Source organism: Neophocaena asiaeorientalis, unplaced genomic scaffold (assembly GCF_003031525.2).
Source record: "Neophocaena asiaeorientalis asiaeorientalis breed wild unplaced genomic scaffold, Neophocaena_asiaeorientalis_V1.1 scaffold31, whole genome shotgun sequence".
In the NCBI taxonomy this organism is placed as follows: Eukaryota; Metazoa; Chordata; class Mammalia; order Artiodactyla; family Phocoenidae; genus Neophocaena; species Neophocaena asiaeorientalis.
This window is the reverse complement of record NW_020175320.1, coordinates 334,481-358,156: the sequence shown is the minus strand read 5'-3', so window position 1 is coordinate 358,156 and position 23,676 is coordinate 334,481. Positions and strand designations below refer to the sequence as shown.

General features: G+C 54.0%; 1 protein-coding gene across 1 annotated transcript in view; it reads left to right on the top strand.

Moving 5' to 3' along the window:
* PALD1 (phosphatase domain containing paladin 1) overlaps positions 1-23,676 on the top strand; it is an 80,334-nt gene that overhangs the window by 24,865 nt on the left and 31,793 nt on the right. The window contains exons 2-11 of the mRNA XM_024765486.1: positions 12,788-13,001; positions 16,008-16,110; positions 17,410-17,589; positions 18,677-18,841; positions 19,674-19,834; positions 20,032-20,107; positions 20,721-20,872; positions 21,239-21,338; positions 21,555-21,659; positions 23,574-23,669. Of these exons, the coding sequence (XP_024621254.1) occupies positions 12,817-13,001; positions 16,008-16,110; positions 17,410-17,589; positions 18,677-18,841; positions 19,674-19,834; positions 20,032-20,107; positions 20,721-20,872; positions 21,239-21,338; positions 21,555-21,659; positions 23,574-23,669 (1,323 nt within the window). The 5' untranslated portion in view covers positions 12,788-12,816. The remainder of the gene's footprint in view (positions 1-12,787; positions 13,002-16,007; positions 16,111-17,409; positions 17,590-18,676; positions 18,842-19,673; positions 19,835-20,031; positions 20,108-20,720; positions 20,873-21,238; positions 21,339-21,554; positions 21,660-23,573; positions 23,670-23,676) is intronic.

Genomic DNA, 23,676 nt, shown 5'->3' with positions numbered 1-23,676 from the left:
CCAGATGCCCAGCTTCTTGGAGCACCCTCACTGAGCACGTGAGCATGTCCATATACTTTGAACCCTGCTCTCCGCAGGGCCGTCCGCCTACTCCCAATCTGAGATGGACACGGGCTTTAGGCTCTTTGAACCCTGCTCTCCGCAGGGCCCTCCGCCTGCTCCCAATCTGAGATGGACACGGGCTTTAGGCTCTTTGAACCCTGCTCTCCGCAGGGCCCTCCGCCTGCTCCCAATCTGAGATGGACACGGGCTTTAGGCTCTTTGAACCCTGCTCTCCGCAGGGCCCTCCGCCTGCTCCCAATCTGAGATGGACACGGGCTTTAGGCTCTTTCAGGCACGGGATGAATGTCCTGCCCAGAGTTGACTGGCGCCTCCCTGGGGGTTTCTACACTCCCCTCCTGCTCGTCCTTGAAAGAACCTACAGGCAGGGTCCCTCCCAGCCAGATAATGCCTTCTTGTTTTCCAGGGAGTTCCCCTGCTCAGAAAGGCCCCCGAGAGGGACACAGAGAGATTCCAGATGGGGAGACTCCGGCGATTTCTCTCTACCTTTTTGGAGGAATGGAGCCCAAGGGTCTACCTACACTGGAGAACATTTAGCAGCTTGGAACCTTCTAGATTTATACAGCTGACTCGGGGAAAGCTCCCGCACCACACGGCCTGTCAGTTGATGATCCTGTGACGCGTGGGCGTCTTCTCAGCCGCCCCGTGGGCCCTGGTGGCCAGGGATAGCGTCTTCTGTATTCGTGAGCCGCCATGGCCCCAGCAAGGGCTGGGCTCACAGGATCCTGGCATCGAGCTGCTCGTGCATGACCAGCAGGGAACCCAGTGTTCTGCCGTGAAAGGGGAAAGAAGGAAGTTGTGCCTTGCGGTGTATGGTCATTGAGGGCCAACCCTAAATATGGCGGAGTGCATTAGTCAGGATTTAGATTTGCCTGTGAATAACAGGAAGAGCCAAATAACAGTGGTTTACATGAGATGGAAGTTCATTCCTCTGTCCTGTCCGAGCCCAGAGTCTCGCGGTCCAGGCCTGGTGTGGTGGTTCGGCTCCACAGATTCCCGGGGTGTGGCGTCATGGGCTGGCAGTTCAAGACGGCTCTGAACCGTCAGCCATCGCGCCGATGTTCCAGGCAGCGGGATGGAGGAAGGGGGCAAAGGGGGCTCATAAGGAAGGATCTGGAATTTGCCAAGGGCACGTACTGCCCCTTATGTCCCATTGGCTGGAATTAGTTACCTGGCCCCAGGTAGCTGCAAGGGAGATAAGGAGTGTGGTCCTGGCCGTGGGCAGCCATGTGCTCAGCTAGCTGCCCTGTCCCTCCTCTAGTTTGTTTAGTGGAGTCGGAGGGAGGGAGGGGATGAAGGCATTGTGGGCATTTTGATCAAACCTGAGGATATTCCCAGGCTGAGAAACTGGGCCAGCGGTTCGGGGGCAGCAGAGTCTCACCCAGGGAGATTCCTCAGGAGGAGGCCAGTCCTGCCTTGGGACCAGAAAGCCACACGCCTCAGGCCAGGAAGGGAAGCAGGGGCTGAGCCTGAGGGAGAAAGGCTTTCAGGGGGCTGGAGCCAGCCCTGTGGCATGGTCAGAATGAGGGAGGTGGGCCACCCTCTTCTCAGAGGGTCAGGGTGTGCTGAGAAAGTGCTGTCCCCAGTCCAAGATCCCATATAAGCAGAGCTTCCTATCAGGCACAGCTGACCCACCATGGGGAGCTCCAGAGATGGGGGGGTTCCCCAGGCCTGGAAGCAGGTAACTAGGGGTGCTGGGAAGGGCCCTTTTCTTTCCCGAGGGTCCTGAATTCCAGGAACCCCCAGCCCCACTGGAGCACCTGATAACAAGTTCCAGGGTCTTTGCTGGCCGCGGGGCAGACAGGAGCCCCCTCTCTGCCCTCCGCCTGTCAGGTGAGCCGAGAGGGAGGCTTGTTGCCCCTTCACTGAGGGCGGGGCCTGCTGCGCCACCTGCAGCTTCCCCCAGCCCAGGGGTCCATCTGCAGGGTGATCCTCCGGCTCTGCTGCTGCCCCACACTGGCCCCCACTCTCCACAGCTTCTCGGCTGACCGCCCAGTCACTCTGCCCACCTTCATCCCACCTCCAGAGGCTCCCCCTGGTTTGCAGGCTGAAGCCCGGAACACAAGACCCACCTCACGGAGGCAGCCCACCTGATGAACATGGCACTATTTCTAAACATTCATCCACCTTCTGTTTTTAATTTTTAACCTTTTTTTTTTTTTGGTTTAGAAAAACTAAAAACACTTCAGAAACATATAATGTAGCTCGTGAAGGTCTCCTGCAATCTCAGACCCCAGACAGCTTTATTTTTAAAAAATTGATCTTGTCCTAATTTTAAAAAGAAGGAGGCTAAGGGGCAACGGTTGCAAAGGGATTGGTCTGGGTGACCACCAGAGACATGAGGTGAGGGGCTACGTGCAGAAACCAGAACTCTGCTTCTACTAAGCCAGGTAGCCTGGGGAAATTCACGTCACTGACCCTGCTTAGCTGTTTCCTCTCTGCAAAGTGGGAGCTGTAAACCCTGTCTCGCCTCCCTTGAAGGTGGTTGTCAGCAGCAAAGACAGAGAAACCACAAAGACACAAAAAGCGCCACCAGGCTGCAGGAATGGAATGATTATCATGGGAACATGGATGACCACAGGCAGAGGGTGGCCAAGGCACTGAGCCGAGGGAGCACAGGGGGACTTGTGGGAGGGTAAGGTGGGGGATGCACTGGGTGAAGAGCTGTGACCTTTGTCCAGTTTTGAAACTATTACACATAACCGCACTTAAAAACATTCTCAAAATAATCATGTTCGTTGTAGGAAATTTAGAAGTGATGGATAAGCAAAAAAGAAAATAAATACCGTACTCAGTCCCCCAGTCAGGAATGAGTACCATAATGTTTAAACATCTTCCCCCTTTTGTACCTGCTTGTTGTTGGGTGCCATCCTTGGTCCCATGAAAAAGGAGCTGGGCAGGGTGGGAAGGTGAAGTGATGGAGCTGATTTGTTCCATCAGCAATTGTGTGTCTGGCTCCCTCAGTGGGACAGAGCCCGGAAGGACACAGGATGGCCCCTGCTGGGAACAGCATGCAGTGGAAGGGAATGGAATGTCCCATTTTGTGATGCTTACAATGTGCTGTGGAAGTTGAGGGATGGGGGTGGGTGTGTAGTCAGTCAGGGAGAGCTTCCTGGAGGAGCTGGGCTTTAACTTCCAAGGGCGGGTAGAATGTGGGGGAGGAGGGCAGTCCAGGTGAGAAAGTGCGGGGTGGGAGCATCTTCCCCCCACCCTCTCGTGTGCACTGAGACCTGCTCCTTGATGCCAGGTGCTTGCTCTTCTGTGAGTCCTGAAAGCTGCAGATGCCCCCAGGTTGTCATCTGTTCATCTCAGAAATATTTCCTGAGCATCTACTGGGACCCGGTCACTGTTCTGGTGCTGGGGCCATGGCGTGGACAAATTAGGCACCTTCCTGCTCTTGGGGAGTCGGGGAGGCTGCTGCTACAGACATAATCCCATCAATGAGGCAACTGAAAAATAAAAGGAGGTCATAAGCTGGAGAAGAATTGAGGGGTGTTTGTGGACAGACTGCATCGCCAGGACCTCAGAGAGGCTTTTGGGGAAGGACGTTTGAGCCAAGACTAGGGGAAGGGGCAGCCACGTGAGCAAGCTGCAGAGTGCTCCAGGGGGAGGGGTGGTGGGTAAGAAGCTTTCATGAGTAGGAGAGGGTCTGGGGTGTTGGAAGGAGGAGGAGGACGTGGCCAGTGGCTGGGGCATCATAGCAAAGGGAGGGGTGGGGGCCTGTCGGCCGGGCTGAGGGGTTTGCATGTTACAGTGTGATGGAAGGAAATGACATGACCTCCGCCCGAGCGCCCTCTGCCCGTGATCGTCCGTGTTCCCGTGATAATCCTTCCATTCCTACAGTCTGGTGGGGCTTTTTGTGTCTGTGGTTTTTCCGTCTCTGCAACTGACAACAGCCCTCGAGGGAGGCGAGACAGGGTTTATGGCTCCCACTTTGCAGAAGAGGAAACAGCTAAGCAGGGCCAACGGTGTGATTTAGGACTTCAGAGATGCTTCTGGCTGCTGCATGGAGGATGGATTGCAGGGGTCATCCATCCTTCTGGAGGGAAGGAGAGAGACTCCTGGAGGCTGCTGCAGTCACTCTAGGCAGGGGCCAGTGACCAGAGGTGGCAGAGCAGTTGGACCGACTAGGGGTGCGAACCCGTTCATCTGTGGGTGGGCTTTCAGAGCAGGCAGAGAACTTGCCCAAGGCCCCAGAGCAGAGCTAGGCTCTCTTGGTTCTTGATTAAGACCAGAAGCAGACGGAAATCTCCCTAGGTGGCTCACCGGGCAGAGTGAAACGGGGAGACTTGGAATTCTATTCTGTGTTACCACAGTAGGACAGCTGCTGCGGCCCAGCCCCACTCGGCCCTGTTGTTTGCCCGGGATGAGAGCCAGGGGATTGCTGAGCCCACTTATTCCCTCAGACCGTTCCTTTTATAGGCAGTGTTTGGGCACGGCCCTGGCCCTGGCCTGGGAGTGTCTGGGAGGTTTAGATCTGGTACCAGTCCGTGGTTGCAGGGAGGGGATGTGGAGAAGGTGGGGAGAGAGTGCAGGCAGAGTGGGGCCTGGGGGGATATGAAGGGCTGCTGGTGAGTCACACCCTCGCTGTGTTTGGGCTGGGTGGGTGTTGCCTTAAACACACATTCACTTGTTTCATTCCCATACGATCCAATTAGGGAGGTAGATTTATGGTCCTCAGTTTATAGTTGGAGAAACTGAGACTCAGAGAAGTTAAGCATGTGCCACACAACTAATACGTGGTAGAGATGAGAAGATCGGGATCAGCCAGATTTCGGCCCCAGAGTCCATGCTTCACAGAGAGTTGAAACCACTGGATCCCCCAACTAGGTGTGAGGGTGTTGGGGGAGTTCTCACTTTCTATCTGTTAAATGGAAATGCTACCACTGCCCTCCTGGAATTTCTTCACTCCTCAAACAGAGGGTTTTAAGTTCTTGCCTGCAGCAGGCATTGGGCTCAACTCTGAGGACCCTGAGCTGCCGAGAGCGGCCCTCAAGGACCACGGAGGATTTGAGACTCAGCATCATTGTCCGACAGGAGTACAGGTTTCCCCGCTATCCGAAGGTAGAGCATTCCTGTGGAAGCTTTGTTAGCTGAAATGGCATCCAGCGGAGAAGCAGTTACCTTAGGACAAGTGCACTTGCTAACAATGCACAAAATAAGTTGGATAAAGCACAGATGCTCACCGACGCAGTTCACACCTCTGGGCTTGCTGCTGAGATGTTGAGAGCGGTTCCTGGGAAGGAGCTTGGCGAGGGGTGTGTGGCCCCTGTAACGGCTCCTGCAAAACAAACGCTCAACACTATTTTTCTTTTCCCCCTTTTTTTGTGGTAAAAGCAAAATCCTCTTCAGATTTCTCTTGGTTAGCGGAAACAGTTACTAATGTAGGTCTTTCATAAAAGCAAAGTGGCATAAAGCGAACTTTCAAAAAATGGGGGATACCTGTATAAAGTGAGCCACGTGTTTTTTTAAATTGAAGTATAGTTGGTTTGCAATGTTGTGTTAGTTTCACCACGTGTCATTTTAACTGGCCACATAAAAAAGTAGAAAAGAAATAGGTGAACTTAATTTTAGTAACATGTATTATTTAATCCCAGTATATCAAAATCTGATCATTTTGACATATAATCCACATAATAAATTGTTAATGAGATATTTCACTTTGTTTTATACTACGTCTTTGAATCCAGTGTGTATTTTACACTTGCAGCACATCCCACTGTGGACCAGCCACGTTGCAAGGGCTCAGTAGCCAGTGCAGTGGTGGTTACTGTATTCCACAGCCCAGCCCCGGAGTCTGATTGATCCCTGCCGCCACCTCTGCAGTGCATGATAACAGCTGATTTTTAAGGAGGACTCACTGGTCAGGCCCTGTTCTGCGGACTTTTATAGTTACGCAGTGGACCCTTGAACATCACAGGTTTGAACTGTGCGGGTCCACTTATACGTGAGTGTTTTTCAATAGATAGCTACTGCATGATCTGTGGTTGGTTGGATCCAGGTACATGGAACTGCGGGTACGGATCTTAGACTCCCCGGAGGGTCAACGCCCCTAACCCCCGTGTTGTTCAAGGGTCAACTGTATTGTTGAACCTTTATAGCAACCCCTCAGGGGAGGTACTGCTGTTGTCCCCATTTCATTGATGTGGCAGCTGAAGTCCAGAGAGGTAGCTTGGCTGAGGTTGCACAGTGGGTGAGTTGTGGAGCTAAGGAGGAAGGTGTGATGCGGGGGGCGAGCTCCTCTTGTTTTTTACAGATTTATTCAGGCAAACTTCATACGACAGAATTCACCCATTTTCAGTGTACGGTTCACCACTGGCAAATGTATGTAGTTGTGTAATCACCACATTCAATACATAGAGCAATTCTGTCCCCTAAAGGTGCCCGCGAGCCCCTGTGCGGTCGACTCCCCTGTCCCTGACAGCCATTGATCTGTTTTCTGCCCCTGTAGTTTTGCCTTTTCTCAGATGTCATACAAATGGAGCCATACGGTTTGAAGTGTCTGGGACCTGCTTGTTTCTCTTAGTATGATGTTTCTGAGGCTCGTCCCATGTCATGTGTATATCAGTAACTTGTTCCTTTTTTACTGCTGAGTAGTATTTCATTATATAAGTGTTCACGTTTTTCACATTGTTTTCATCTCTTCACCAGTTGATGGACACATGAGTTGATTTCACTTTGGGGCTACAATGAATAACGCTGCTGTGTACAAGCCTTTTTCTGGACATGGTTTCATTTCTCTTGAGTAGTTAGCTGCCTGAGAGTAGAATTGCTGAGTCATATGGTAATTGTATGTTTAAATTTGTAAGAAACTACAAAGCTGTCTTCCAAAGTGGCTGTGCGATGTTACACGTAAGCACCGGGTCTCCAGTTCCTCCACAACCTTACCAACACTTGATGTTGTTGGTCTTTTAAAATTTGTCATTCTATGGGACTTTCCTGGCAGTCTAGTGATTAAGACTCCGTGCTTCTACTGCAGGGGGTACGGGTTCAATCCCTGGTCAGGGAACTAAGATCCCACATGCTGCGCGGTGCAGCCAAAAAGAGGAAAACAAAATTGTCATTCTAGTGCATTTTGCTGATGACATAAGATGCTGAACATCTTTTATATGCTTATTTGGCATCCGTATGTACCTTTAAATCTTATGCCATTGTAAATTGGATTTTTGGTTAACTTAATATTGAGTTGTAAGAGTTGGCATCTCTTTTTTTGGTCGGGATTAAATGAGATAATATATGTCAAATGCTTTGCTATCAGAGGTCCACCCACTGGCCCTCCTGGCGTCCCTCTGGGTCAACACTCAGGGTCACTGGCTATCTCAGGCATCCTGTTTAGACCCTCCCCTTCCTGCTCACCCAAGGTAGGCATAGGAATCGCATACTTGACCAACACCCCCTGATTTGGCCAGCTGTACAATGTCTGCTCAAATCGATCTTCCTGCGCTCTCAGCAAAAGCTTCCCCTTGTCTCAGGCCAGAGTCAGCATGGCCCAGCCAGGGGGCCTGGAGTTGGGAGGCAGGAGCCCTGTGTCCCAGTTTCGTCCTTATGACCTCTTCCCTTATGACTTGGAGCTCATCACTTTCCCTCTCTGGACCTCAGTTTCCTCATCTGTAGAAAGAGAAGGTTGGACTAGGTGACCTCCAGGGGTGTAGCCAGCTCTGAATCTCTGCTTTTGGGGGCCTTGGTGACGGCCATTTGTGGAAGTTCCTGTGATCACAGCATTCCCTAAGGCAGGACTTGGGATTTTTGCAAGAGGGTCTGGCAGGCAGGAATGGCAGGAGAAAGGGATGGGGCAGGGTGGTGGCTGGGTCAGGAGCAGATGTCCAGCTTTCTGCTTCAGTTGCAGGAGCCAGGCTCTGCTTTGGAAAAGCCACCATTCATCTTTTCCAAGTCCATAGGGGTTGACAAGCTGGAGGTCATGGCTGCTGTTCCATGACCAGGACAGAAGACATGGGAGAGGGGGGACTGTGAGCTTTGGATTAGAGATGGGGAAACTGACACCAGAATGGTGATGATTCACTTCTACCAAGAATCATATGAAAAGAAATGGACTTGGGCTCCTGCGATGTTTAGGTCCAGGGCCTTAGGAGTCAGCTGTTGAACCTCTTGTCTGTCATCCCCACTCTAGGACCCAGAATGGTTGTCTGCAGCATCCCCTTGGCTTGAATACAGCCGTTGACGAGAGGCTCACTGCTCCGGCAAGCTGGACGTTTATGCTGTAGTGTCGGGCAGTTAGTTGATGACTTGGAGCTAATATTCCAGCTCCTGAAGTTTGGTTCTTCTTGGAGAAATGAGGTCACCTCTCTGTGAAAGATTCCATAGGGTGGTTTCTTTTCTCTCGGGACTGACTGCTGTGTGATTGCCCAGAGGCAGGAGGGTGGCATGTCCATGCGTGGAACTTTCTCAAATGCTGTTGTAACTGCAGCCCAGATGATTCTGTGGCTTCTTAGCTGGTCACTGAGGCTTTTTGTGGGTGAAATGGGGCCTGGAGTCCTCGCTCCCTGCATGGGAGACTGTGCGTCTCTCTTCCCCTCTAGGAGGTTGTGTCTGGGTGCCCTGGCAGAGAGTGGAGTAGATGGGGGTCCCTAAGGTCCCCGAGTGGCGGTCAAGCAGGTCCAAGAGGGAGGGGAGAGTGTGTGGGGTGTTCTTGCTGTCAGGGTCAGCTGTGAAGAGGCAGGGAGGCAAGCCTATGCAGCCACTTAGCAAAGGCCAGCTGTCCTCACCTGAAATGGACACAGTGAGGCCTGAACCTTATAGGGTTGTGTGTAGGGGGCACCGTATGTTGTAAAGCACCCAGCATGGTGCCTGGCACTTAGTAGGTGCTTTGAAATGTTAACAAACAGAGGCAAAGGAGAGACGTGGAAGGGGCCTGTATTTGGTGGGGCTTGGTGTTCCCTTAAAGCAGTGGTTCCCTTTTTTATTTGCCAAGATCCCCTGTAGCAGAATGGCAGAAGCTCACAGATCCCTTCTCGGAATGATGCTTTTAAATGCACAAATTAAATAGTTGGGATTACAGAGGGAGTAAATTTTATTGAGAGTGCTATCAAAATACTAAAAAACAAACTTGTGATGTAGTAATACGTGTCCTTAGATATTCTTGCGTTAACAAGATAATCCATTAAGTGAGTTAAGGTTAAATTTTATTTTTTTAAAGACACACCAGCGTCAAGGCTGCTGTTGCTTGGCTTTGATGGGGACATTCATCTGGGGTGTGCCTTTGAGGGCATGTGGCCAGCATGATGGACATGCAGGCATTTGTGATTGGTTCGATGGTCCCAAGTGTGGAGAACCCCATTTTGCAAATGGCATGGCAGCTTCTTTACGGCTGGCTTCGTAAGGTGAGGCTAGGCTTCTCGCTTGGATCGTCACATTCTCCACGCTTGCTGAGTGAAAGGTGGTTGTGAGAATCTGGATCCCGCTCTGGGGGATCAAGACCATGAGGCGCAGAGTTGCCCAGAGTTGGCCCATCCTGTCACCCGAGACCTGGGGGGCAGGGGACCCAGGTCTGATAATTACAGTGGTGTGAAGGGAGTGATGAGCGCAAGCCACATTTCCAGATACCTGCACGGCTGCTGTGTGATGTGAACACGTCTCTGAGCTCAGTGGTGACTATGTCCTGGGCTTTGCGACACAGCAGGAGTGGCCTTCACTTGTGGTTAAGGAGATGTTAGCTTTTAGTTAGAAGTTAGGAAAATAAGGCCTAATTGTTTGCAAAACCATCCAGGCTCATAGACAACACCCCTCCTCATCTTACTATCTAGTCTCATCCTAGTCTACCCCGATTCTCCCTGCAGTGGAGGTTTGAGCACTAGGGACTCCACCTACATGTGTGCCGTTGCTGACCCCTGGCCCTGGCAGTGGACAGCAGTGGTATCACCACTAGGACTGCCAATCTTAGGAGCCAGATCCATTTGGAAGGGGCCTTCAGACTGTTCCATCCTTCACTGTTACTTTATGGCTGGGGCTGCTGAGGCCCAGAGGGGAGAAGTAAGTTGCCCAAGGCCCCACAGCATGTGGCCATCAGGATAAAGGGTCCTTTGCTGGCGAGGCTCACTCTAGGTGGGGTGGAGAGGTTTCAGGGGGAGAGTTGCAGAGTGAGAAGCCTGGGAATCCCAGGTTTTCCCCCTCCTCTAGACATTTTGGAGACAGGTCAACTTTCAGACGATCCGGTCTTTCCCCCACGCCTGCAGCTGTGCACATCTGTATTGTCTCCAGGCTGTCCTTATAGGGACCGGCTGGGGCCTGTCACCGCCTGTGGAGCCCTCGAGAGACGAAGAAGGCAGGAGCTGGAGCTTTGGGGGAGGCGAGGGGCAGGCGAGATGGAGGTGCCAGGCCTGGCCCAGCCCCGTGGGAGCAGGGCCCGGCCTTGGCCTGGCAGCTGTAGCCAGCTGTTGCCTCCTGCAGGCCCTTCCCATGTCCTGTCCGTCACTCCCTCCTTTGGGACAGCCTCCTGAGTCCTGTTCTTGGAGGAGGCTGTTTCCACCCATGCCTCCTTGGCCCAGGCTGCTGAAGGGGGGTCTAGGGAAAGTTGGTGAGCCATGTTGGGGGCCTGCTGTGGCAGGCGAAGCGGAGAGAAGGTTCTGGCTCTGTTGATGGTCAGCTGGGGGTCCACTGTGGAGCCCCTCACCCGCTCTGAGCGCCTCTGTTTCTGTTTGGAAACAGAGGCTCATTCCTTCCACCTTCTACGAAGAAAAAAAAAAAAGAGAGTGAGAGATTGGACCGGGCGTGGAGAGTCATGATGAAGCTCTTACAGAAACATTCGGTTAGCGTGTTAGCAGAGCTGCCACACAGCTTCTGGGAATTGTCAAGGGTGACAAGGCTGGGCCGGAGAGAGGTGGGGAACCCTTTCCAGACTGGAGAGGGAGAGGGGGTGGTTTGGTGTGCTGGGAGGGATGGAATGAGTAGCCATTCTGTCTAGGTGGCTCTGGGAAGGCGGAGCCTGAGGGCACAGCCAGGGGAGGCCCTGGGAGTGCCCGCCTTGGGACCAGGAGCTCTGACTCGGGATCTGGGAGGGGAGAGGGCGCAGTGAGCTCAGCCTTCAGACTGACCTGCTGCCCCGGTTTCATGCTGACCCCTGACCCCACCATCCACTGCCTGAGGTGCCGCTGCTGCTTATGAGAGGGCGTGGGCGGAGCGTGGATGGTGGGGGACAGGTAGTCCCCGCTGCCTGAGGGGGGACAGCCCATGCCAGGCTGAGGGCAGCTTGGGGAGCGGAGGGGAGTCCTCAGGTTCTAAAGACTGCTTATGGCCTCTGTGTTCTCAGAGGGGAAGTATCTCAGGGTACGGGTCGGGGGTGGGGGCTGGCCGGGCAGGTCGCTTCCTCCCCCTCCAGATCCTGGTCCGTCAGCGCCGCGTGGGGCCAGCTGCTGCTGGGCTCTCAGAAAGTTCTTTGAGCCTCTGCCTCCCACGTCTGTTGCCCCCTCTCTTGGGTCTGTGTGGAATTCCCAGCCCCTTCCCTTCCCAGCGGGCCTGGTTCTTGGACGCCTGAGCCAGTCCTCCCCACACCCTCTACCAGCTCTTAGCAGCTCTCCTGGCCTGCTTCCCCAGCCATTCTTTTTATTTGTTTTAAATAGATGTTATTACCCAGTGTTCAGAGGAGAAAAATCAGAAAACGCAGATAAAGAAAAAGGATAAAATAAACATTGTCTATAATCTCATCATTGTCTATAATAAACATTGTCTATAAAGATGACTCGGTTAACATCTTTATGTGCCTCCTCCTGGATTTTTCTCCTGCTACATGTTCATGCATTAAAATGAGATTATAGCCTGTACTTGCTTTGCAGCCTGCTCCTTCCATTCCTGGTTCCTAGATATCTTTCCACAGCAGTCAATAAGGTATTTTTAAGGCTGTTTAACATTCCACCTTAGAGATACCCCATAATTTATTCAGCAAATCCCGTTGCAGGCTGTTTCCAGTGTTTTGTTACTATAAGTAACATTGCGATCAACAAAACACCCTTGTAGCCCACTCAGTTATGTGCATCCTTAACTATCAATATTTCCCTAGGAGAGAGCCCTGTGAGAGGAATTGGGAGTCCACGAGGATGCCTGGCATGCCGGAAGTTGGGCAAAAGCTTTGGCTGTTGCGATGTTGATGGTGTTGAGGTTATTGATGTAGAGTTCAGGGGCCTGGTGCTTTTGTTGAACCCTTGATCTTCTGAGAACTCACGCAATCTGGACTTCCCTGGCCTCATTTTGTGACATTCACGGCTAGAATATCCTCCTGCGTCCTGTTCCCATCCAAATCCTTCAAATCTGTCTCCAGACTTCCCTCTGCCTCTGGTTCTGGTTCTCCCTCTGGTGAAGGCCTCCTCCCTCTCCCAGTCTAGAGGGCGTGGCCTCCATGTGGCCTGACCCAATTACTTGGAGCCCTAGGTCCTGCCCTGATGGGGATGGTTAACCCTTTCCTAACTGTCTTATCTTCACTAAGGGAGTGTAAGCTGTAAGGGATCAGGGGGCTACATCTTCTTGACTCTCCATGTCCATAACTCCCCCCAAGGCAGCAGCAGGGGGCCAGGCACACAGTAGGTGCTCCGCAAACATGTGCTTTGCTGGGCACCGGCTTGGAGGCAGCAAACCCACCCTCTGTCTCCAGCTGCAGGGTGAGCTGGCCCTCTCATGGGCCTCAGACTGTGTATCTGTTCACAGGGTAGGGATGGTGGGTGGGCTGGGTCCCTTCCTGCTGTGGCTTTTCCTACCCGCTCCTTGACCTCTTACCCCACAGGTCTTGGGTCCTGAGGCCGCTGGCAGACTATGGGTACAACGGCCAGCACAGCCCAGCAGACAGTCTCGGCCAGCGCCCCCTTTGAGGGCCTCCAGAACGGTGGCACGATGGATGGTCGGCACTCACTCAGTGTCCACTCCTTCCAGACCACGGGCTTGCACAACAGTAAGGCCAAGTCCATCATCCCCAACAAGGTGGCCCCCGTCGTGATCACGTGAGTGGCAGGACGAGTGTGACCGTGTCCCCGGAAGACATGGCTGGGGGGAGCTGCCTGGAGGGGTGGTGGCAACAGCACTTCACGTCTCCAAACTGCTTTCGTAGATGAAGATACTGAGGCCCAGAGAGGTTAAGCAGTTTGTCTGGAGTCACACAGGAAGTGGGTGGCAGAGCCAGCGTCTGTCGCAGGTCTCTTAGCCCATATTACTTGCCATGTCACAGTGCCAGGGAGTGTGGAGAGGGAAGAGTGGCTGGGGGAGGGGGGACACCCTTTTGAGAGTAATTTTTGGCTGATGTTTTCAAAGGAAGTTTATATTCTTAGTTGCGTAAAATGTCGATTTTTTTTCACCCCCCACAACCTGTAATTATGTTTCGAAACTGAGGTTAACACCAGGCCATTAAAGGGCCGGGCTGAAAAAGCTGGAAGCTGTTGGTCAACTCTCCTAATTAGGCCCTTCAAGGATATTCCCAGAGGGGGCTGAGGGTTTGTTCTGGCCCCATATTTTGAGAGACCTGGACACACTGCATGCGTCATGTGGGCCCAGGGAAGGAGTGGGTGCTAGGAGCCTGAGGCCAGGGAGACAGAAGGGGCATTGGCTGCGTCTCCTGGTGAGTCAGGAAGCCTTGTCTTACATCATATCTGCCCACCGAGCTTCCCTGCCTCTGGACCCCTCCAGGATGGAGGAAGTGGGACATGATGAGCTAAGAATTAAATGTGTTCCATGCAGAGACGTTTGGCAGAGACTTAGCAGATGGGGCCTTCTGTATAAGGAAACCTGAGGAGTGGGAATGATAAATCCGGCCTGCTGCCTTTGAGGCCTGACAGGAAAATTGTAGTCATAATACGTTACTGTGCTCATGATAAGGGGAGGAAAAGAGATGTTAAATAAAAGGGACTTGAGGGCTTTCCTGGTGGCTCAGTGGTTAAGAATCTGCCTGCCAATGCAGGGGACATGGGTTCGAGCCCTGGTCCGGGAAGATCCCACATGCCGCGGAGCAACTAAGCCCGTGCGCCACAGCTACTGAGCCTGCGCTCTAGAGCCCACGAGCCACAACTACTGAAGCCCATGTGCCACAACTACTGAAGCCCGCGTGCCTGGAGCCTGTGCTCCACAACAAGAGAAGCCACCGCAGTGAGAAGCCTGCACACCACAATGAAGAGCAGCCCCTGCTCGCCACAAGTAGAGAAAGTCTGCACGAAGCAATGAAGACCCAACACAGCCAGCAATAAAAAAAAAATAAAATAAATTTATTAAAAAAAGAAAAAAGGGACTTGATATATAGTCTTTTGACTAGCAGATGACAAAACTAGGTCCGGGTCTTGAGCACAGTGTTGGAACCTCGTGTCCTGGGCCTGGCTCTGCCTCTGTCCTGCTCTGTGACCGTGGGCAGATACTTTTCCCTCTCGGGGCCTCAGTTTCCTTATCAGGTTATGTGGGGATGACATTCAAAATATTTAAGCGTGGTGTGGCTCAGGACAGTCACCGGTCTGCTGCAAAAATCCACTGTAGTGAGACTATGTGCTCCCTGGAGCCAGCCGTGACCCAGTGATCCTTGGGTTGTAGCTTGTTTGAGGTTCAAGGGACCTTAGAAGATCATCTGGTACAGCGGCTGGCAAACCATATCCTTCAGGCCCATCTCCTGTTTTGGTAAATTAAGAGTTCAGTAAGTGTTCGTTGGGACACTGCCGCTCCCGCTCATTTGCATATTGTCAGCAGACGCTTAAGGCTGCAACAGCAGAGTTGAGTAGGTGCAGCTGACAGCGTGGCCCACAAAGCCTCAAGTATTTACTATCTGGTCCTTTATAGGAAAGGTTTGCTCACTCCTGATCTGATAGCTCTTAGATCAGATGTGAAAACTGATCTCGACACAGAAACTGAGTCTCGGGAGTCAGAAGGGTTTGCTCGCCACGGGTCCCGTGTGATGGAGGCAGAGCTGGCCGAGGGAGCCCAGGTCTCTGGACTGCTGTCTAGTGCTCCCCACCCCAGTCATTCCCCCACCCTGCCTTTCCTTTTGTAAAGAGGCTCAGACCCCAGATCATGAGCTCTGGGAGGCTGTGTCTTATTCATTGTTATAATCAGCACAGAAACTTGTTGGGTCTTGAGTGCACAGTGCTCTGCCTGGTTTAGCATCTACAGAAAGCTGTGGGTTTTGTTTGAAATGGCCCTGTGTGGAGGTAGAACTACTGCTAGTAATTGTAGTTAGATTACTAAATGATCACAGTCTTTGAGGCCCTGGGCTAAGCACTTACTTCATTGGCGCCTTGTCTTCTCACAGCAGCCCTTAGGAGGTTGCAATTACTGGAAACGGAGCTATAGAGCAAGTAACTCCAAAGCCATGGAGTTACTGAGCAGTGGAGTTGGAGTCATACCCGGGCCATGTGGCCCCAAAGCCTGGGTCCTGAACCACTGCACTGTGCTAGGGAGTTGTCAGTGTGGGGTTGTTCTCAGAGACAATCTGCTGGAGGGACCGTCTGGGATGGTCCTTGTTAAGCCTTGTTTAAGGAGGCCTTAAACAAGACAGAAGCTTCTGTCTACACAAAAGTCCAGGAGGTACTCCAGGCTGACGTGGCTGCTCCATGATCATTCAGGCTCCTCTTCTCTTGTTGCCCCACCATCATCAGCATCTACTTCCTGCCATCATTTCTGGATGCTAGGCAGGGAGAAGGAGGGAAGGGTAGAGGGCACACATCTTCTCTTTAAGGGGATGGCCCAGAAGTTGCACACATCACTTCTCCTCACATCCCATTGGCCCAAACTGAATCACATGATCACACTAGCTGCAAGGGAGGCTGGGACATGTAGTCTTCAGCTGGATGTCCCAGTCACAATTCCAGGGTACTATTGCTGAGGAAGAAGGAGAGAGTGGCTATTGGGGGACAGTGGGCAGCCTCTATCATAAATGCGTGGGTGGGACGGGGTGGCCCTGCCGTGGGCCTGGTGAGGGTGGAGCGGATACTGGCCACGGAGGTTGCCTGACTCAGTCTCCGTTCTGCCCCTGGCAGGTACAACTGCAAGGAGGAGTTCCAGATCCACGATGAGCTGCTCAAAGCGCATTACACACTGGGCCGGCTCTCAGATGCCACCCCAGAGCACTACCTGGTGCAGGTGAGGTTGGGCCTGTCCCTCTCTCCCCCTTGCGGCCTCTTCCACCCTCTTGCCCTCCTTCCTCACAGGCTCCCTCCCTAATCTCCTCCTGCTTTCCACACTGTCCCCCTTCTCTGCTTCACTGCCTCACCCTCTGGGGTCCTGATCCCACTTCCTCTCACCCCCTGGTTTCCTGAGCCCCGTTCCTCCTGCCCTGTGGAGCCCCCTGCTCTTCTGTCCCCATCTGTCCCCTGCCTGGCCCCCAGCCTGCCCACACCTCTCTCTTGGAGCACCAGGAAGAACAGAGAAGGGAGCCTGAAAGACCTGGGACCCCAGACGACTCCCTGCAGGCTCTCCATCCCATTCTCTTTTGAAGTTTCAGAACTTCTCTGGAATGTAGAGATATATAGATGTACATGTACATCTATCTATCTGTCTTTGTATCTTTTTTTTTTTTTTGTCTTAAATATCCCCTGGAAAGTAAAGTCTACAAGGGCAGATGACTTTTCATGTGTCTTGTTCACTGCTGTAGCCCCAGGCCCTAGAACAGTGCTTGGGTATAATGTAGGTTCTCAATAAATAGTGAACGAATGAATGAATGAATGATAATCATGATGATTAAACTGTATTTGTTGAAAGAGGGTCCGGGTAGGAGGTGGCAGTGGACGGGTAGATGGGTGAACAGGTAGATAAGATGACCTCATGGTTCCTTTTTGCCCAGGAATGTGTCTTCTGGTTCCTCCTGCTTTCACCTGATCCCTGAGTAGTGTTTTCCTCTTTTCTCTGTAGTTACTGCCTCCCCAGCTGGGGAGCGGAGAAACCTGCCCATTCCCAGAGCCGCAGGCCTCTAGGAAGTGGCTAGCAGGTCTCTCCTGGTTGGTTCTTGGTGCCCCAGCTGTGACTCCCTACTCGAGCCCCTTTTCCATGAGCTTCCTCTGGGTATGAGAGATGTTTGCTGTGTGCCCGGGGAGCTGCAGGCCCACCCTAGAGGCAGCTTTGGTCTTCTGTTTCATGTCCCTGGAGTACCTCTCCCTGCTCTCCTTCTTCAAGGCCAGGCTCAGATGCCACTTCCTGCATGAAGCCTTTTTGGATTCCCCCTCAGGAGGAGTTGCCTTTTCCCACACTGTACGACACTCCTCCTGGCACCACGGATAGTCACTTATTTTGTCTGCTTTTTCCACGAGTCAGCAGACAACTTGAGGACCATGTCCCCCACCCCCTCTCCCTGCTCCCCATCCCCTGGGGCCTGGGACAGAGCCCTGTTTGTGGAAGACGTCCCTGAGTCATCTGAGTGACCCCCTGTGGCTCTCCGCCTGCCAGGGCCGCTACTTCCTGGTGCGGGATGTTGCAGAGAAGATGGACATGCTGGGCACTTTGCAGAGCTGTGGGGCCCCCAACTTCCGGCAGGTGCGGGGCGGGCTCACTGTGTTCGGCATGGGGCAGCCCAGCCTCTCAGGATTCAGGCGGGTTCTTCAGAAACTCCAGAAGGACGGACACAGGGTAAGCATGGCCATTTCCCATGCAGGGGCTAGCCCCCAAATCTGGGGAAAGGGGTTCCAGGAGGGGCAACTTCAGAGGCTCTGGAGGGGCCTGGCCATATCATAAGGAGGGTGACTGGTGGCCAGGCCCAGGCCCTGCCAGGCCTTCAGTGCCATTATGGTCACTGTGGTCAGCATGACTGGGAAATTCTGGGTAAATGTTTATTGCAGTGTCCTGTGTGGACATGGGAGCCCCGAGGTCAGCAGCCCCTTATACCCCCCACAGGGTGATGATCACAGCTAACACTTACGTCCTCATGTCAATCCTATGAGGCAGTTATTCACCCATTTTACAGAGGAGGAAACTGAGGCCCAGAGAGGATAAGTGACACAGCCCCTGAGTGGTGTCCCAAGACACAAACCTAGACCCCTGGACTCCACGCACCTGGTTTACATGCCTCCTCTCTCCTGCCTGATGTGGAGGTGGGGCTTTGAGTGTCTCCAGGACAGGGGATGAGTGGCCACTGTGATCGCGGGCTTATGGCGGGCAGCCGAGTGTGATTTGACCTGGGTTAAGATGGAGAGGCCTTAGTGAACCAGAGTGGGGAGGGGGTGTTAGCTGAGCACAGATCCCACCTTCCCAGCAAGTTCTGCAGGGCGGGGCCTGCCCACACATCTCCCGCTGTCTGTACGGTGCTCAGTGAATGAAGGATTACGTGATGGTGGTGGGCATTCACTTCTTCAGCTGATGTTTATCAAGCGCTTGATTTACCTAGGGCTCTGCGCTAGGAATTGTGGGGACATGAAAATGACAAGGACATAATTCTACCTGCGAGGAACGTAGTCCGCAAAGGGAGAAAGATGTATTCATTGATAACGTTAATCCAGAGCAGGAGTTAACACCACAAGATTCAGATGAAGGGCTCTTGGCCCTGAGAGGAGGGAGGGTCAGGAGCCGGTGGCATTGGGACTGAGCTTTGCTTCTGGGGTAGGATTCAGGTTTCAGGGGCAGAGTGGGGTGATGGGCCTGCGATGAGGGGGAGCGGCTAGCTCGGAGGCCCCGAGGTGGGGTAGCGGTGATGCTTCCTCCCTTCTTGGGTTCCCGGCAGGAGTGCATCATCTTCTGTGTGCGGGAGGAGCCCGTGCTGTTTCTGCGTGCTGATGAGGACTTTGTGCCCTACACGCCTCGAGACAAGCAGAGTCTTCACGAGAACCTCCAGGGCCTCGGACCCGGGGTCCAGGTGGAGCGCTTGGAGCTGGCCATCCGGAAGGAGGTGAGGGCCACCGGTGTGGGTGAGAGGCCGCCCCCCTCGTAGGCCTTGGACAGCTGAGTTGAGCCCCAGCCCCGCTTTGCTCTTACTGGCACACACTCGCTCACTTTTCTGCCCTGCTTAGGTGAATGGCTGCTGCAACGCTGGCTCCGGGCAGCCTGGGGAAGGACTTTTCTTCTCGGCTCTGCTTGCCTCTGCCCCTTTTCCACCCTGCTTTTCTCCTCCAAACTCAGCACCATTATTTAGAAAAGGGTCTGGTGGAGGAGAAAGAGCTCTAGACTGAAAGCCCCAGGACAAGTTCAGCCTCCTGTGAGCTGTGAGGCCTGGGCTGGGTCACTTCTCTCCATGGGCCTCTGTTTCTGAGGTTCCTCTGTCCTCCTCCTTCACAGCTGGGAGGTTTGTCAGGGTCTCTGAGGCTGTTGACGCACCCATAGGTGTGTAAATAGTGTGTGGGGGTCATGGCGTCCCCAACGTCCCCTGGGATATCCCGGGCAGGAACGGAAGCCACAGCTCAGGCTTCCTCCCCTCTAGCTCCCAGTTGACCGAGCTTCCTCCTGTCCTTCAGTCTGGCGGTTTAGCCAATTCCTGCTGCCCACTGGGCCAAGCCCTTCCAACCTGGCCCCAGTGTGGGCCATAGCAGCTCAGGCATGGGTGGCTGCCCTCGGGCCAGTGGCCGCCCTGGTCCCATCAGGGCTCCCAGGGCACAGAGAGGACCTCTGGTGTGTAGTTCTCCCTGGAGGGAAAGCAGCCTGTCCATGGCCTCGGTGTGGCCTAGGCACTCCAGAGCTCAGTCAGGAAAGTCCATCATGGCCCTCTGACCCCCTACCACCTCTAGATCCACGACTTTGCCCAGCTGAGCGAGAACAAGTACTACGTGTACCACAACACCGAAGACCTGCGGGGGGAGCCCCACGCCGTGGCCGTCAAGGGCGAGGACGATGTGCACGTGACCCAGGAGGTGTACAAGCGGCCCCTCTTCCTGCGGCCCACCTACAGGTACCGAGGGCCTGCACAGGCCCCCAGTGTGCTGGGTGTGGGTGCTCTCTAGGCCTGCTCTCCAGCTGCGGCCTCAGTCTCACCATCTGCAGGTTGGGCCGAGTTCCCCACGCCTGTGTCTCCCATGGGAATATGGGAGTGAGGGGATGTCCGGCGTGTGTGGCCTGCCTGATGGGCCGCTCCCCCTCACCCGGCAGGTACCACCGTCTGCCCCTGCCAGAGCAAGGAGCCCCCCTGGAAGCCCAGTTTGATGCCTTTATCAGTGTCCTCCGGGTAAGTGGGGGCAAGAGGGGTGCTGGGAGCATGGAGGGTAGGCAGGTGCTTGGTCTGTGTCAAGGCCCCGTCTCCATGGAGATGCCCTGGTAGGTGTGGCTTCTGGAAGAAGGCTGAGGGCGTGAGTGCGTGGGCTGTGTGTGTGTCTGGTGTGGGTGTGTATTTGTACATTCTCTAATGACAGAGCCCAGCGCTGACCGTCTGGAGGACTGGACTCTGGCTGTGGCTTGGCTGCTAACTTGCTGTGTGATCCTGGACAGATCTCCTAACTTCTAGGCCTCAAGTTCCTCATTTCTATATTGGAACTAAAAATTCTTACCTTCCAGGCTTCAGCTGATATCTCCTGAGTACCGGTGTTTCTGTCCCAACCCCCTTGGGAGGTCACCTTATTTAATTTGCCTCTCACAGCAGAGTAACTGTGGCCCTGTCCACTCTGAGTAGTTCTCAGCTTCAGGGCCCTGGGAAGGAGGCAGGGCCTGTGCTCCTGGGGCAGGTGGAGCAGATCGGGCCGTGGGGCTGGGCGGCCCATGTCATGATCCCCCAGCCCCAATTTGGTCCTCAGCCGAGGGCTTTCTGGTCACGCTGTTACCTGCTCTTCATGGCCCTTCCCCAGGAGACCCCCAGCCTGCTGCTGCTCCGGGAGGCCCACGGGCCTCCCCCTGCTCTCCTCTTCAGCTGCCAGACAGGCGTGGGCAGGACCAACCTGGGCATGGTTCTGGGCACCCTCATCCTGCTTCACCACAGTGGGACTGCCTCGAGGCCGGAGTGAGTGGCTAGTGGGACCCAGTGCCCCAGGGGACTGTGGGGATAAGGAGGGGAGGGCGGGGCTGCCCCACGTTGCCGGGGACACGTCAGAAGCCCAGAGCTACAGCTGGAAGTTGGGCAGCTGGGGTTCACTTCCCAGTTTGCTGCAGACTTCACTGGCTGACCTGGAGAAAGTCACTTGGCCTTTCTGGGCCCCAGTTTCCCCAGTGGAACAAACGCCTCTTGTCTCCCCAACTGATTTGGAAGGAAAACTTGGAGCATGTAGTCCGGTGCCTCTCATCGGCCAGGTGAATGGGAGGGTGTCGACAGCGGGGCGTCCTCCAGGCCTGCGGGCGCGCTGATGAGGCTACTGCCCCTCCCTGTCAGGGCTGCCCCTACGAAGACCAAGCCACTGCCCATGGAGCAGCTGCAGGTGGTCCAGAGCTTTCTCCACGTGGTGCCCCAGGGGAGGAGGATGGTGGAGGAGGTGAGCTAGGGGGCTGGGCAAGGAGCTGGGGGTGGGGCCGTGGAGGGGCACTCGCTCCCCTCACTGGGGGGCCTCTTCCTCCCCTGCCCGCTCCTTCCCTTCCCAGCCAGTCATTCTCTTTCCCCCGCTCTTCTCTTCTACCTCCTGCCATCTTTCCCTGGCCCTGCTCCATCCCTGCTGCCGTCCCCTCTTCCCTGCCCTGGTCTCTGGCACCAGGTGGACAGAGCCATCACCGCCTGTGCAGAGTTGCACGACCTGAAGGAAGTAGTCTTGGAACACCGGAGGGAGCTGGAAGGCAGCCCGCCGGAGACCCCGGCTCAGGTGAGGCATCGAGAGCCGCTGCTTTTGCCTGAGCCCGGCAGCCTTGTTTGGTTGGGCCTGTTGACAGTCCCCCTTCAGACTGGCTTTTCCTAATTGCTGCTTCTCCCATGAGCAGAGCAGTTTTCAGAGGAAGGGGAGATGGGGAGCTGGGCCTGCAGGAAGAGAGGAAGTTTACTTTCCCTGACCAGAGCCCCTTGCTGCAGAATAAACAGGATGGAGGAAGGGGCTGCTGGCAAGGTGCTGGGGGCCTCTGGCTCCAGATACTTCCCAGGCTGCTCCCGGCTCCCCCTGCAAATAAAAACCCTCGCTGTTCTTTGGGAAGGCCAAGGTTTGGTCCAGCCGCTGATTCTGCAAGAGTGATGGGCTCTGGGCTGTCTCAGCAGGCCTGTCCCTGTGCTCTGGGGAGAGGAGGTTGGCTTGTTCGCACACAGCGCATGGAAAGAATCTAAAGCCCGCAGAGTCTTTTTCTTCTTTAACACTTAAAAAAGTGTTTTAAAGGCAATATTATATCATAGAAAATTGAGAAAATTGAGAGAAGGAATAAAACTGCCCGTCATCCAAGCCCAGCTGCCGTGAGCATTTTGGCTGCCTTTCTTCAGTTTTCATATATCTGATGTTCTTTTGTAGGTTGCCTAGGGCACGTCTATGTCCTGCTTATTTCACGTAACCCCGTCTCTTCCATGTCATACCTGCTTATCGTTGTTGAGGTTTACTGGCTGTGGAACCAAAGCCATTGCGAGGCTCAGCCATCATTGGCCCGATAGTTTAGGAGCAGAGCTCTGGCCCGATTGCCTGAGTTCTTTCTGTTCCTGGCTCTGCCACCTAGAGGCGTGTGGACCTGGGCAACCTGCTTCACTGCTCTGTGCCTCAGTTTCCCCACTCGTAAAATGAGGCCGCTCACAATAACTACCCCATAGGGTTGTTGTGAGGATTAGGTGAGCTCAGGTCATAAGGCCTCAGAAGGGCGCCTGGCAGAGCAGGTGTTCCTCCTGGCCGTCACCTGCTGTGATCCTCAGGCCCCATCTAGTTGCGCAGTGGGGTCAAAGTAAGTACTTCGCATTGAACTACTGATGAGGCTTTTGTGTATTTAGGATTTTTCCCCTTATAAGGTCTAGATTAGGGGTTGACAGACGATGGCCCACGGGCCAAATCCAACCCACCACCTGTTTTGATAAATAAGTTTTGTTGGAACGAGGTCTTGCCCATCCATTTATGTACCGTCTCTGGCTCAACAGCGTGACAGAGTCCAGCTGTTGCAAGGCAGATCGTGTCGCCCACAAGCCTAGAAAATTTACTGTCTGACCTTTTATAGAAATAAAAGTTTGCTGACCTCTGGCCTGGATTCCCAAAGATGGGGTTAAATTTCATCCAAGGGCATGACCTTTTTTTCGGGCCTGTACGAATCTCACTTGCCCTCTAGAAGGTGGTGCTGACTCAGCAGGGGAAACCTGAGATCCGAAGGTGAAGAGAGGGACCCTTGGAATTTTCTGTGACAGCCCCCTGCCCAGAGCACGCTGGGGTGGGGAGGGTCGCAGCTCTTAAGCGAGGGCCTCTGGTTCAGGGAAGGGTGTTTATACACTTGCTGCTTCAACACGGATTGTGGGCGACCCTGCATGGTGGGTGGCATCGGAGCAAAGTGGCGAGGCCCAGCCTGTCTCTGGGCACAGAGCCTCACCGAGAGCTGTAGTGCCTCCTGGGGTCACCAGTAGCTCTTCCTGCACCATGGATAAACCACAGCAAATGGGATAGGGTTGGAAGAACTTCCAACCTGGAGAAACAGGGTTATGAAGGGTGGGGGTAGATTGTCGAATGGGAATTTCTGAGGCTTAACTCCTGCCCTTCTGGGGATGGGGATGGGTGGCTTAGCAGCCCCATCTTTACTGCCCGCCCTCCTTCCTGGTCCCTTCCTCTCAGGAAAGCGGCAGCCAGCGCGGTGTCCGGCAGAGGGCGCTGCGGAGCCTGGAGCGATACTTCTACCTGGTCCTGTTTAACTACTATCTCCATGAACAGGTGGGGC